The sequence below is a fragment of the Convolutriloba macropyga genome, unplaced genomic scaffold (assembly GCF_964194025.1).
Source record: "Convolutriloba macropyga unplaced genomic scaffold, txConMacr16.3 SCAFFOLD_3312, whole genome shotgun sequence".
Taxonomy (NCBI): domain Eukaryota; kingdom Metazoa; phylum Xenacoelomorpha; order Acoela; family Convolutidae; genus Convolutriloba; species Convolutriloba macropyga.
Window position 1 is genome coordinate 13,096 of NW_027450764.1, and position 15,394 is coordinate 28,489.

The 15,394-nt window shown below is 53.7% G+C and overlaps 1 protein-coding gene and 1 long non-coding RNA gene across 2 annotated transcripts; one reads left to right on the forward strand and one right to left on the reverse strand.

The window, feature by feature from the left end:
• The first annotated feature begins 2,226 nt into the window (after positions 1–2,226).
• On the forward strand, positions 2,227–3,178 carry LOC142356141 (uncharacterized). The gene is made up of 3 exons (XR_012761367.1): positions 2,227–2,385; positions 2,568–2,818; positions 3,076–3,178. It is a non-coding gene; the product is annotated as an uncharacterized LOC142356141 (long non-coding RNA).
• A 5,823-nt stretch (positions 3,179–9,001) lies between these two features.
• LOC142356140 (uncharacterized) lies at positions 9,002–15,032 on the reverse strand. Its single transcript, XM_075408105.1, has 10 exons — positions 14,873–15,032; positions 14,237–14,742; positions 13,783–14,049; positions 13,060–13,499; positions 12,790–12,934; positions 12,566–12,698; positions 11,749–12,464; positions 10,665–11,577; positions 9,973–10,415; positions 9,002–9,827 (listed from the first exon to the last, which is right to left on the reverse strand). Exons 2-10 carry the CDS (start codon positions 14,720–14,722, stop codon positions 9,066–9,068), a joined length of 4,305 nt encoding a protein of 1,434 aa, XP_075264220.1. The 5' UTR covers positions 14,723–14,742; positions 14,873–15,032; the 3' UTR covers positions 9,002–9,065.
• Positions 15,033–15,394: the final 362 nt, after the last annotated feature.

Here is a 15,394-nt window from a genome sequence, read left to right on the forward strand (position 1 = left end):
AATGTACCGTGGATCCCGGAACCCCTCGACCGCCCCCCCCCCCCTCTCCCCCGCTCCATTTGTGTCAGTTGTATGTTTGGGCCGCACTTGGACGGGGATTGGTTGGGGCCGCGGGGGTGCAAGATGGGCAATGCAGGGGACGTGGAGAGTGGTCGGGGGCCCGGGCGCATGTAGTTACTACATGTCGATATTAAGGGGCGACACCTGAGGGGCGGGCCGTTGCGGGATGCCGGGCAGTGAGGTGGGGGGGTGCATATGGGGGGCGAGCGGCCGCCGCCGCTGCTTGGGCGCCATGAGGGGCGAGCCGGGGCTGCATGGTGGTCAGAGGGGTGGCTGCCTTGGGGGTGGGGAGCTAGTGGTTGGGGGCCAGGGGCCAAGGGCCGCATATTGCGCCAGGTGAATGGGCAACAGTGGGTGGGGAGTGGTCAGAGGCCAGGGGCTAGCGTGCTGGGGCCGTCATGATCTGCATCAATGCGGTGGTCGGGCGCAAGGCGGCAGGCCGGCCGGGCTGCACGGTGGGCAGACGTATGTGCGACTGTGGTCAATGTCTCGCCGGGTTATTATCATGTATTATCTTCAGTTCAGTCTGATTTTTTTTCACCCCCGGGAGAAGGTGCCGGGTCGGAAAACCCTTGCCCCACTCTTTCGAGCCGAGATTCGAGTCTCGAAGAAGCGGAGACCATGGCCTTGGGGGTAGGTACCCAATCACGACAGGACCCCACTGAGTCAAGGGCTGCCGATCAAGGGTAGTGTGCCGGGAGTTTAACCCACTAGAAAGACCCGTTTATGTCGTGTCCCGGCGCTAACCAAGGAAGGTAAACCCTACCCCCAGTTCAGTCTGATATATCGGAGAATCTGGGGTTCAGTCCAACACTAGTTTATACCAGCTAGTACTCGTACGTACTAGCTAGTATAAACCCGATTCTTTTTTCCTCACCCGCCGACCGTGTACGAAAACCCAATTATTCGCGCGATCCGATGCATCCGCGTATACGCTCTGACCTGGTGGACTAGCGCGTACGGCCTCTTTCCTGACCTGCGCGGCTGCGCCCTATGGCCCCGGGCCCCCGGCCTGTAACCATGCACCCCGTCACAACAAAAACATGAATGACAAGGGGCGAACGCACGGACACGGACCTACCCGGGCCTTCGGCCCGAGCCCGGCCTACAGCTTGCCTAATTAGGAGCGTGACAAACAAACATACAAACAAACAAACAAACAAACTGACACCATTTCACTTTTATATCACAAGGACTAGGGTCTTCAATTATGATCAACAGCAATGAGACAGTAGGTACTAGGTAGGTAGGTACAATAGTAGGTACCTGCGGCCGGAGGCCGACCGGGGCTGGAGGGCGGTCCGGCTCCTGGTACGGCGGGGGGCCGGGCGGGGCCCGGCCGGTGGTACAACGTTGTACTAGTACTCGTACGTACGTCCTAGTCCTATAGTTAAGTACGTACTTGTACGCAGTGACGAGGACTCATGGTACGACGTACTAGGTACGCTGGGTACGTTTGTATTTGGCCCATAGGCTAACCCCACGAATGTAATCAATTCCTTTCACAACGTACTAGTACGTACTAGTCCTAATACTCGTACGAGTATATCGCACCTAGCTCTACATGCGCATGGGCCAGTACGAGTACGATATGTATATAGGCTAGCGATCTATCGCTAGAGATCAAGTACGAGTACAGCAGGTGGGGTGGGTACCAGTAGAGTACGAGCACCTATCCACAGTATCTCCTAGGTAGGCCGTAGGGTACCTAGGTACCGAGCTGATCGAAATCGTGATGAAATCGTCATCATCAGTGGATCCTGCTGCCCACCCGTTCCCCTGCCCGTTCCCGGCACGATCTGCACCCGCTTCACAACCCAATACCCGTCCAGAGATTCTTTTACCGGAGCGCTTTGTCCTGGAGCACTATCCCAGCAGCGCCCAGCGGTTCACGTGCCGTGCCCCTACCCCCGCCTGAATTGGCTCGAGTGGCGCGCCGCGCGGATATCACCGAGCTGTAAACGCCGATAGCTACACAAGGACGTCCACATACACAGTGTGACAGACAGGCAGACCCACGCTCCCTCACACACACACACACACACACACACACACAGGCATATTGTGTTTCACTCCTGTAGAGAAACATTCAAAGCAAGAGAGAGAGCCAGCCACTCAGACAAGTGTGCAGATAGATATGAGTGGCAATTAGATACATGAATCTGTGTGCCGAACGGAGATGGTTACCATACTCGGGACCATAGACATATGCAGCATCGTCACTTTGGACCATGGCTGTATGTAGGGCACTGAAGATCTAAGCGTGGGACTCGTGTACACGTAGCAGCCCATCAGACAGCCCGCACTCCTGCAGGAGTTGCATTAGTGAGTAGCCATTGTCACAGTCTGACATCATATCAGGAGCACCCGCCCAGCTCTTGTTCCAACTCACTTGTTTGGCTCCTGGGTACACAAGGCAAGGATACGCAGGTACTCTGCCACATCAGCCTCACTATCATTCTCATTACTGACTGAGCACTCCTGAGCTATGGACTGTGCACTGGCAGGTTGCCGCCTGGTGACCTCTGGCTGCGACTCCGCTGTTGCCCGGGAGCCCCCTGTGCCGTCGACAGCTAAGCCCAAGGTGCCGTAAGAACTTCCAGCATTGAGCGGTGTGCGCCCGTCTGGTTTGCTGCCTGTTGTGGCTCTATACCAAGGTCCCTGAGGGTCGCCTGGCCGAAGAAGTTGAAAAAACGTGATGATTGATGATCGTACCAAGGATGTAACGAAGGTTGCACGACACGGGAAAATTCCTGAGGTAAGTGGCATCCTGCTCCACTCCAGAGTGCTCCGAGACTATCCACCCTGGTGACAGGCCAGTACCCCCATGGATGCTTAAATGTGCATGTAGTCGGGAGTGCACCTCCGTCTTCAGTTCTGCGTTACTTGTCGTATGAGAAGCCTTGTCTGTACTCTCCGCGCTTTGTCCAGACACTCATTCTCAAGTTTCGATAGGGCAACAACACACCCTCAGATGATCATCAGTGGCGCACTCTAACAGACTTATACCTGCAGGCTCGATCTGAAGGAGGAACACGGTCATCTGTGAGGCGCTACCTCAGGTGCAGCACCTACGGCACACGTGCGTAACTTGTACTTGTAGTCGCTCAAAGAGGCCTACAAGGCCCCCCCCCCCCCCCCCCCCCCCAAACAACAACAAGTCACGAGATGTCTAGCTCCACTATTTGGCGCGGTGCAAAGAATCACCCACACCAGACAGTTGCGCCACCGAGAGCTCGACCACGTGTGGAGGTTGCACTCTGCCGGCACAGGCAGGTCGGCTGCATCAAGCGAGGGCATTCAGAGAATGGCCACAAGGCTCCTGCTCCGGGAGCTTCCACTCGCAACCTGCGCCTCTGTGCAAGCCTGCATGCAAAGAGTAGTGTCTCGTCATCTAGCGCCGCGCCAGGATCACGGAATAGCCTCCCGAAACTGCCCGAAGCACCGGATGGTCCTGTGGAGGACTCGGTGTTCGGCCTTCTGATGATAGCGGCGTTTCGCTTGGCCATGGGGCGCATGGCTGGGTGGCAGGCGCCCGATCCTTGGTTCTCAGGGCCCCCAGGTACATCATACACTGGGCTCGTGAAGGTTTCCCGTCACCTTTTCGCTGCTTCTCCAGAGCAAACCACCAGCCGCGTGATGGGAGTGCTGCGTGCTTTTCCCACACAGCCCCAGCTCCTCAACGCCAATCGCCTGAGCTATGAGATCCTGGGGTGGCTTACCCCTCTCCTTTTCCCATTCCTAGTGGGCAAGTGCAGCACAGAGCACTGGGAGATGGCGCCCGGGGAGAGCGTCCGCTCGAAGGTGCTCATCGAGAGATGTAGGTTTCTGGATGTCAGCTCTTGCAAGGGGATGTGCGTCAACCTTTGCCAGAAGCCCACCGAGGAGTTCTTCAACAGCGAACTGAAGCTCCCCATGAGCATGAGCCCCAACTTCGAGACGGGAGGATGTGAGCTCACATGGGGACGTGCCCCAAACCCGCTTGACGACACCTTGGATCTCCGTTGCTACTCCTCCTGCGCGCTGGGCCAAGGAGCGGCCCTGTCGCAGGGCAGTGGTGTGGCTTCAGGATCAGACTCAAGCTTAGACGAGATCAGGGACCCTACCACCACTAGCTGTCTTCTTCTGGACCAATGGCTGGGTGATAGAGACTACATATCTTACTGATCAAACCCCCAGTGAGAGTTTGACACCAGGCATAGGGCCGTGCACGGCACTAGGGGGCAGGCTGCAGATTGATAGGTTTTTTCTGGAATTTCCTAGTGTTGGAGTGAACGAAGGTGTGGCCCTGGGTGCTCATGGAGGACCCTCCCCACGTCTGAAACTACAACGTATCCAACGTTCATAATTTGGACTGCTGCATTCGCTCCATTCCCATGTCTCCTTGGGTGTTTTATTTGGCGCAGACGGTAGACAGCCCCCATGCCCCAGAGCTGTCTGGAAGCTCAGGGTTCACTTCGGAACCTTGGCCATGGTATCTCAGAAGCACGTGCCTTTTCCCCGTCCCCCTGAGGTTTCCAGCGCTAAATTCCAGTCACCCGTGCAGAGCAGAGCTTCTCATACGAACCGGCATGCAGCCAGGATGCTTTTCACAGCTGTTGCATGCCCCCAAGATTGTGCCATTCCCCCATTTGTGCTGGTGAACAGCAGCAGGGTTCCAAGCAAAGAAGCCATGGCTTGGAACTGGAGGCATGCTGACAGTTGGGGACAACACTGCAGTGGCAACAAGGCCCTGCTCGTTACAAGATCACTGCAGGTCACTGGAGTGTGCATTATCAACTTAAGAAACGGGCTTCTGGGTTGAAACCGTGACTCAAAACATTGCCTTACGGTAAATGTCTACCATTCGAACCATTTTGAGAATGTCTATAGTTCCCAGACATGGACTACAAACTCCACTGCCCGCCGTTGCTGTGCAGGTGATGTGATTTGTGCGCGCCAAAGCACGCGCAGGGTAGCGGACTGGAGTAGAAGGAGGAGGGTGGCGCGGCCGGAAAGGGCAAATAGTCACAGGGCATCTGGAAAATGCTATCAAGGGCCCTTTCCCTGAAGAGCTCAAATGCCGGCCGAGCAGCTGTGGGGGGTGTCCTTGGCAGGTCAGGGACATAGGACGCTGGTTTCTCTGACTTGTGTGGGTCGTTTCGCGATCACAATGTCAGCATCGATATCGATGCTGGGGATGAATAAGTCCACATGCTACACATGTGAGGGTGTGAAATCACCCAACGGGAAGGAGGCACTCATCTCCCGCTGAAGCAACCGCCAAGCCTCAGTCCTGCATGCATACTACAGAGGCATGCCAAAGGGAGGCAATCCACCATGTTTGCGTGCATCTCCACCCAGGCCGGAAACTGCTGTCTATATCTTGCCTGTCTATTGTTTTGGATGACGCAGGACAACACACAAGAGTGCAATATTGCCGCTTATCTCGGCGAGAACTCAGCAGGAAAGGGCATGCTACCAAGTCTCCCCTATGACCTTGACGATATACTGGAGGACTCAAGGATGCCTGGTGCCTGTGGTCTAGCGGACCTGGTGAACTGCAGGTGCCTGCGCGCCAGCTCTGCACTTGCCTTCCCTTCAGTGATTGCGGCTATAGCACGCAAGTTCAACTGGCAGGCTCGACTGGAATGTCTGCGAGCACTCAGCGGGATGCGAGTCGTGTGGTGCTCCGTCGCAAGAATATCCCGCAGCTGAACAGTAACCGGTCTCTCACTGCAGCTTTCACTGACAGTGAAAACCGCAACTACACCGACAAGAGAGCCCCTTGAAGCCCGGCAGGGGTGACTTTCATCAGGCGCGTTGCTGCCGTCCTGCCTGGCCACTAGCTGGTGTAGCGCTAGCAAGGGGACACCTGTCCTGGCTGCTGGGTTGAGTCGAGGGTGTGGTGCCAGGTTGGCGTCCTGGTTCCTTTTCCTCGAGTTGTAAATGTTATGCACCGGCAGATCAGCAACAGCCTCCATTGTGTCCAGAGGTGACAGCTGCGTCTCTCCCGCCTCCATGTAGTAGTCATATTCAGAGGCTGGCGACTCAGCCACACTGACAGAAGAGCCCCTGGAATGAGGTGTAGCAAGGCAAGACACCACTGGGGACCGCTGAAGCCCAGTTTGCAGAATAGATCTGCCCATGGCTGCAGCTGGCTCTTCATGGGCGGAGTCCTCAGGAGGGTTGATGCATCGTCCGACGACCACCTCCACTCGCATCTGTGGACAGTGTAGCATGCACCGGTCACACCGTCGCAGGCAAGACAACGTTATGTTCATGCGCATGCAACTGGCCCTGTATTTTCACCATCTGGACATCTGCCAGACAAGTGATGTGTATACCGTACCTCATCAAAGGAACCATCAGTGTAGTCCGGCACCTTCCGAAAACTGCGGCCCGGCGTCTTCACTGTAGTGGGTGGACCACCCCTGTGCTCTGAAGCCTGGAATGTACAGGCACTCCATGACACAGCAGGGGTTTGGATGGACAGATCCCCAGCAACTGGCTTCTCTTCTGCCATTGTGCAGTATCGTCTGGGGGACAGGGCGTTGAGTCCATTCTCTCCAACCGATCCCACATTTATGTCCTTGCCAGAGCACAAGCAGTTCCCCATCTTTGACGCGACGATAACGACGAATTGTGGAACTACTTGGTAATGCAAGTGTACATTCGCTGTACCACTGACACTATGAAAGCCAATCAGGGGCCGTGGCAGGCAGCGGTCCCCCTCTTAGGACGTGCTACAGGTTGTTCCAGCACGGTCGAGGTACGGCATGCCCCACGTCGCAGCTTGATTGCCTCCCCGGCGCCCCATGTATGGGAGGGCGCTTGGTCCCACAGGCGGAGGGTGCTTATGTTGCGCTCAGCACGTAGGACTTGTTTAACCTCAGCTAGGCGTCACTTTTCACATGCCTTTTTCCACGACAATTAGTATGGGCTCAAAAGCTGTCACGCTCGAATGCAGTGCTGCCGGTGGAGACGCCAAGCTGGAGATATGAACACGTCACGACTCTCAGCCAAATCTGGTATCGGTCTGCGATCGCGTCGTAATTCAGAATGTTGCAGCTCGCACTGGGCCGTGAAATCTGTGACCATACTCTAAACTACGAACGTCAAGACTCTTGCCTCATGGGTACATGACTCTTGCCGCTCTGCACTATTTCGGAGTCCAGCCTTTCCGGAGTTTCGGAACTCGGATTGCCGTGGCGCCGGTAGCTCATGGCAGTGGACCGGCGCTTTTGCCTGCTGCATATGCGACACCTTCAAAATTCAAAAAAACAATCTAGCACATCCATCAATGTAGCACGAATCTCATGAGTATAGACCTGTCTACCGGACAGGCGGATGCTCGTACTAGTAGGGAGAGATAGTACTTTATTCATAACATCTAAACGTACCAAATGTTTGTGCTTAGTACTCGTACTAGCTAGTACTACTCGTACTAGTAGTAGTAGGAACATGTGTTTAAAAAAAAAAAAGGAACATGTCTACTCGTACGCTTATTTTTAAAATAGTAGGTCCCCTCTCCGTGCAGCTACCCTACCTACCTACCTTTTGTTTTGCCGTTTGGCTGGCTTCCCGGCCAGGTGACCAACCTATCACCGTAGGGTAGGGTACTGACTACTGAGTATTGAGTAGGTACGAGTACGAGTACCAGTAAGATACCCTACTGACCACAGACCAGTGTTCCCCTGCCGACTCCGGATTCCGGAATCCTTCGGCGGTGGTCACTGATCGGTAGCCCAGACAGGGTTCTTTCACACGTGTACCCCGATCGTATACCATACGAGTACGAGTACTACGAGTACCTGCGGCGCTGGTTCGGCTTTTGGCTGACCTTCGATCCGGCTTTATCGTTATATTTTAAGAGGCCGTTTACGATAGGGCAGTACTTTTAGCGGCAACGATTTTCGGAGGACAGTAGTACGTTCGGGGGTACAAACGTACACTATGGGGTTTGGGGCGGTGAGCCCCAACGGGGGTGTGGGGGCAGAGCCCCCACTGGCCCGCCGCAGGCGCCGCTCCAGAAAAGCACACGCAGAAACTGGCAGAAACCAATAATATTCCCCGGGATACTGGACCCCGCGCCCGGCACAGTCCAATTTCCCACGGGAACCAACGGAAAGCGTAGAGAATGTAGAAATGATACAACGGTCCGAACAAAGCGAAATAATGTATGCATGGAAGGGGTTGTCCGTCAGCCGGTAGGGTACTGTACACATAGGGTACATGCTGGACGCTGGTAAGCTAGCTCTACAGAGGACATTAGTAGGTACAGTAGTAGGTACCCTACTCGTAGGTACTCGTACTGAGGACGTGGGGGTCATGCACGGACGTGGGAGGGTCCTGTAAACGTGGGGGGGTGCTGCAAACGTGGGGGGGTGGTGCGAACGTGGGGGGGTGGTGCGAACGTGGGGGGGGGGGGGGGGGGTTGTGAAACTGGTCAAAGTACTGTAAGTGTGTCACAGACGTACCAGCGGGCTCTGCAGCCTCTAGAGCCTGTCTAACAAACGGTTGCGGCTTGCGAAATCCGTGATCCGTCTATAATACCAGGAGTGATAATACTAGAGTACTAGTTGGCTTATTGTTTATGTAGTAGGTAGGGTACGAGGTAGTATCCTTATGTGCAGGCTTTGATATGCATGCGGGCTTATTACTGCATGCAGGTAGGTACCCTACCCTACCTACCTACTACCTACGAGTACACTGAGAGGTAGATTGGAGTAGAGTACGCGGACTGAAAGTACATTGTAGGGTACGTTGTCCTGTCAATATGTTTGAAACGCTGAAAAATCTGGGGGACTAAATTCAAAAGGGTCTATGCTCAAACAGGGGGGAGAGTACGTTGTAGATGTGTATACATGCTCGTAAGTAAAAGAGGGAATTCGCGGGTGCAAGGGGGGAAGGTACCAGGGTCCAAGGGATGCTACAGTGGGGAAGGGGCTCCCCAACAGCAATACTAAATATCATGAACGACTTACAACAATGATTGCCATTTGGAAGCAACTCGTCCGAATGATCTAATCATCTAACATCCCCTCATCATCGCTCCCACCCAAGTCCAAAGGGCTCATTTGTTCCTTCATCGCCAGTTGCAGCTGTTCAGATACTCTCTTATCAAATGCCTGCTTCTGTTGGGAAAACCATGGTCGGAAATCCCAGTGATCAAGCAATTCACAAAGCCTAAACTTTGGCCTCGGCAACCCTGTCCTTGGATCGTTGATGCTACTGGCAACCCAGAATGGATCGGTAGGAAATCTCTCCGCACCTTGAAGAGTGCCAAGCAGTGGCATCAGAGTTTGCGCTTGAGCTGGTCCTATCTTGTTGTTCTTGTTCAAGACTCCTTGTTGGTAACACCACTTCAAAAACGAAAGCTGTGCATGGGTGTGCTTCACTTTCTTCTTGTGCTTCGTCTTCGCCGGCTTAGAGGTCCCGCCAGATTTCATAGCGAGGCCTGAAGGGATAAGCGGGACACGCATCTGGCTAGCTGCACGTGTCACGAAGTGGTAATGGCCATCTGCCGAATGGCAACCTCTGCCGGCCACGGCAGAGTCTCCAGCGTCTGTTGCACTGTCAGAATCACTTTCACTGGAAGCATACTGGGTGGGGCTAGGGGCAGCTGACGTAACGGCATCATCCAGAGCTTCGGCATGCTCCTCGCCTATCCTTTGCTTGACAAATGCCTTGACACCGTTAACAGGATTGGCAGCAACCTTTTTTATGAGGTCCATGCCAGTGTATCTCGGCCGCACAACCTTGTTGGCACGCTTCCAGCCCCACACCTTCAGATACAGCAATTGAGCAGATTGGAACAACACGATTGGAGTTAGCAATGCTTTATTCTACAAATTCTACTGTAAATCTGTATATAGAATAATGACAATAACATCACAGCCAACAAGGAGAAAAATGCCGCGCATACTGTACCTGCGTAGAGATGTCAGGACAACGTGATTTGTCGGCCTTGTGTCTCTCCATCATTCGCTTAGTGAATGTGAAGTGTCGGCAAGGCGGGTCACACCAGAATCCCTTGCTTCGTTTCTGCCGGTCAGCAAGCTTGGACTCCTCGATCTCAATTCTCATCCGCTTGTTTCGATTTGCCTCTTCCTTCTTCTGCAATGCTTTAGCAGCCTTGATCTTCTTTCCGCGCTCGCCAGGCACTCCATGCCCAGTACGGCGATGCGTCGTACTGGACCCGCCCCCCTCCAACACGCGGCCTAGTCCAAGCTGTTCTTCGCAGGAAGAAGCATCTCCACCACCAGCACCGGCAACTTCAGAATTGTCGAAGGCGGTGGCCTCTGTAGCAAGACTAGCCCCCTCAACTCCTCCTGGGGGTGCTTGGGCTTGTGGAGGACCACCAGGATTGACAGCTGTACGGTCGCATCACGAGTACATGCAAGCAAAGATGTCGAACCAACGCATTGACACACTTAGTACGGTGATACTTCGAATGTAAGGCATGACAACAATACCTACTGTGCCATTACTATGATCATTCACAACATCCGGATATCAGCCATTTGTCCACGCATTGGCTCAGTTTCGACCCTCATGGGTCTCGCAGGCGGGCAAGGCAATTGGCTACGGCACATAGATGGGCAACGAAAGAACATACGTACCGCCGGGTTCACGTCCACTGGCCGGCAGCGTCAAGCGGATACCACAACCGGGGGCTGGTGGATTGCCTTCATGATTGAGGGGCCAGTCGATCAACACCACACCAGTCGAGCCCTGTGGTTTCTGCCACATTGCATTCAATGCTGTTCTGGTGACAAGCTGCCCACTCCCAAAGCCAGCATGCTTGAAGAACCTCACTCCAGAGAGCTTCCGGTCCGGACCATACTCCATCGTTGTTAGGGCGATGCTTCGGACGGAGATATCTGGCTTCTTCAAAGCGTTGGGCTGAAGGATGCCTTCATTGCTGCGGTCTATCTCCACCTCCCGAACCACAGTGTTCGCAATCGCCGTACTCCTCTGGTGGGCTACCACAACATCTCGAGCTGTAGTGGCATCCTGTCTTCCACTTGCAACGACTGCCGTCACAGCGGGTCCAGCTATGCCGAAGTGGTTGTCAAGCATAGATTTGTTGCACTGTGCCTCCCCTGTGGAATGGTAAAGCACCTGGACTCCAGTGATCTCAGACAGCATCGGTATGGCCAGACGAGCAAACTTCCCGGAGTAGCATCCTGCACCATCTGACTCAATCCCAACCTTGGTGCGCTCAGGGTGAAGCCCCTTCATCAAATGGATCATGCCTTCTAGCATAGAGACCACAGAGAAGCCATCTTCTTTCTTGTGGTCTGTGATGAAATCGAAGTACAGGATTGTGTAATCATCAAGGCTGTCCTCCTCCTCGCCTTCTTCTGGGACATACTTCATCAGGGCCATGCCACCATGCCATGGGATCCCTGCCTTTCCAAACCATTCTTGCTGAGTCTCTCTCCAGACCATAGCCAACCACTTCATCTTCCAATCGATGACAAGGATGTAGTCGTCAGTGCGAAGCTGCTCCCGCCGGAGGGTTTTGAGCTCCTACAGAAAATGACACACGCGACTCAACATCGCATGTTACAGCATGCACAGTAGACAAGCCTAGGGTACCCAACCAGCCCCGGTGGCAAGCTATATTTGTATGTGTTTTCGACTGCAATGGCATGGTTCCTCACTGTGTGCGTATATACGGCGGTCAAATAGCCGGCTTACCTGCTCAACATGGGCGCGGACAAGATGAGCAATATACTTCTCGGTGCGGGCGCGATACCGCTTCCCCAACACACAGAAATCGTTCAAAAGCTCGTTCATCAAGCTCTGAGGAGTGACTTCCTGTTGTTCATCAGATGTGGTGGGAGAAATAGGAAATAAATCCAGGTCGCCATCTCCGTCCACAGCTGTGGGGGTAATCTGATCTGCTGGCAGACCTCGGGCCAGTTGAATCATGGCATGAAGCTCTGCGTAAATGCCGAAGAGCTCGTCACATTGGGGGCAATGTTCACGATGGTCCTGGCACGATTCGGGGCAGTCATTGCAGTATACCAGACGTTCCTGGCACGGCTTGCACTTCTTGTCTGGCCTGCACTTTGGGCAGGCCGACGCAGCAGTGCTAGTGAGGCCCCCAAGCATACGAGTGATGCAATGGGCTGACACACGAGACGTAGGCTGTAAATGTGTTGTCATCCGCCGCTTCAGGAAATACTCGTACTCATCGATTCTACCAAGGAGATTCTCCTTGTGGTCTGCTAGTAAATGCGGCGCAGCGTCATACACACGCTCCACAAGACGCCGTAGGTGCTGGAAGTTCTCGTGGCCAAACCGTTGTGAGATGTTGTCAAGGCCTGTAAGCACCTTCTGCTGACCACCGGTCGCGACCTTTGCCATTTTCATGAACTTGCTGCGCTTGAGAGTACCGGGCATTGGTTTCCCTGCCAAAATAATGAAAAGTTTTGTCAGAGGTCAGGCAAGCTACAACTTGAAGAAATGAACATGAGGCCTCTGCACAATGAAACCAGGGCTAAGGGCTTGCCTGTTTCTGGATCTGTGTTAGCTTGTAAATACTCTCGCCATAGCTCAGATCTCAAGACTTTTCGCAATGTGCTGGGGACACTAAGGCGTGTACCATCTGACAGTGAAATATCCTTCTGTCCGAAAGCCACATCCTACGTACCACACAGTGATGTATCAATGAGACAACACATACTGGTAGCTATGGCTACAGGTGCCTCAGAAAATAGGGGGGGCATTCTGCACCTGCATGTTGCTTGGATTGCAAATCCACTTCAATGCATGTTCAAATTGTGTGGCATGAACACGCTGGCGTGTAATCTTCGACAACAGAGCTGGCTTGGTGGTGCCCGCACCATACGCCCTAGCATGGGCTCGCGCCTGGCGAAACCTGCACAAGATATACGCCACATCATGCAATATGCATTTGGCGGTCGTTCAAGGAAAAGGCACTTGGGATATCAATGCACTACCAACAATGAGTAGTGGGAGATCAGGCATGGCACAGGTACCCACTTGTTTTTACTGACAGCCTTGGCCAAGCCCAAATCATTGTTGAGTTCTGCCTTGCTGAATGACTGGGTTAGTATACTGAGCAGCCGTCTCTCCTCCTCGCGGTCATCAGTAGCATTCAACTCAGCCACGACGTCCTTGACCAAGGGCAGGTCCGCCAGAGCAGCAGTAACAATCCGCCGCTTGGATGACTGCCTACCACCAGCATCTATTTTGTCTGCGAGCAGGCGGAGCAAGGGAGCCACATCACGGTGGAATGGACTGACCACGGTGACTACAGGCTGTTCCAGCTTCTGCAGCAGATCACGCAACCGACGCTCCCCCATGTCACAAAGCTCCTTGTGAAAGGAAGTATCAACGCCAGAAATTTGGGAGCCATCTCGATTGTATCGCAGACCCAATGCTGCGTACACTTTTGCACCAGTATCGACCCCTGAGATAACCTACAACAACATGCGGATCGCACAGCAAGATTGAGGACTGCACATGCACGTGCAAAAATATAGTTCATGGTATGTAAGCATACACACGCAGGGGTGATATGTATACATTTAGACACACACACACACACACACACACAGAGCCAAACACATAGCTAGGGACACAGCGGACAGATGGATTGATAGACAAACAAAGAAACACAAACACAGACAAACAGAAAGAAGGCATATGGATGGGCAGGTTGGCATGCGGCAAACGGACACGCAAACAGACGGAGAGACATACCTTGTTGTCAAGAGTCCTTTGCTGTGCATATTTCGACTGCTGGGCCCGCAGGAGGCCAGCTTGGTTGTCTTTCAGCCTCTCTGCTCGTGCCTTTTGAGCCTCAGCTTCTGCAAGGCGGAGATCCAAAACAGCAATCTTGTTCTCCGATTGCTGTAAAATCTCCTTTTGTCGCAAGGCTATGTTGTGCGCAGCCATCCACTTTGCGTGTGCTTCTGCACAGCTATCAAGTAGTCGTTGATGCTGCACCCTAGCTGTGTGGTCTGCTGTCTATGGGACCATGCGGCATGCACAAACAACCAAACATACATACGCTCAGACAACAAGTGAACAAGCAAATCTCCGTTCCATGTGTGGGCACAAACAACATTCAATTGCAACAATGCGTCTGTGATGCATTCAAACATGTGGCACTGCGAAGGTTGTTGTGCCTGTGATGAACAGTGCCACATATTACCTGCAGCTCTTCCTCAGCAGCAATAAGCCTCTCATGCATATGTTGCTGAGACTGGAGCAGTTCAGACCTCTCTTTCTCCCACGATTGTCTCAAGGCCTGAACTCGCTGAGACTCCTGCGCCTGGGCTTGCTGCCTAGTCTGGGGAGCAGCCAATCTGGCAGCTTCTCTAGCTGCCTTACCACCACTGTGGTGATGGTGTGTGGAGGAGTCTTTGCGTTGGAAGCCTGCATTACATACGTATCCTACATATGGGAGGCCGTTCCTTGCTGTGCATCTCCCCTTTCCATCTGTGATCTGCGACGGAACTAGGCTGAAATCCCGGGGGGGCAATCTGGGGTGACACAGCACAGCGGAGCCGACGAGATGGCGACCAAACAGGCCATCCTCCTTGCAAACTAGGCGTACTCGCGGTGTGTCGCCTGTGCGCTCGAGCTGGCCGCATGCCAGACACCAAAACGTGTCTGGTATGTGACTGTCAGGGGCCATTAGCGAACGTGGGTCACAGCCTGGGCAGGGCAGGGCAAGTGCAGTGTCAGACACCGTCAGCGTCACTGTACTGCGTGCAGTACTATGTCCACAGGCCGCTCGCGATGATCGAATTTTGGTGGGGTGTGCGCAAGGTAGGCGAGGGAATACCTCATAGTTTGTCGTGCAGCCGTTCAGACAGAGCAATTCGAAGGCGCTGATTCTCACTGTGCCGCTGGTTTCCCAAGGATGCTTAGGATGCGTGGGTTTCTGGCGCCGCGGCTTCCGTGGCGGGCAGCGATTAGGTACGTGACTAGCCTCTGGCCGGGGATGTCCGGTACTCGTACTGGCCGGGAGCCGGTAGGGTACTGGCAACATCTGTACGTGAAATTGCCGGATATGGGGGTCAAAAGTACTGCCCTACCGTAAACGGCCTCTTAAAATCAACCTACTATGATCACATCCTGCAGTGTACCTATCTCTACTTTACTTGTACCTAGAGTAGTACCCTGATTTGGATCTCTACGATCGAATACTCGTATTGTACTAGTACTAGTACTGTAGCTGTGCGCGCGCGTGCGCTTATTACAGAACTGTAATCAACCTCTCAGTTCTCACTACTGTAGCTAGGTAGTATGAATTATGATACCCTACCTGGGTGGTGATACTGCTTAGTACAAGTATCTCCTAAGT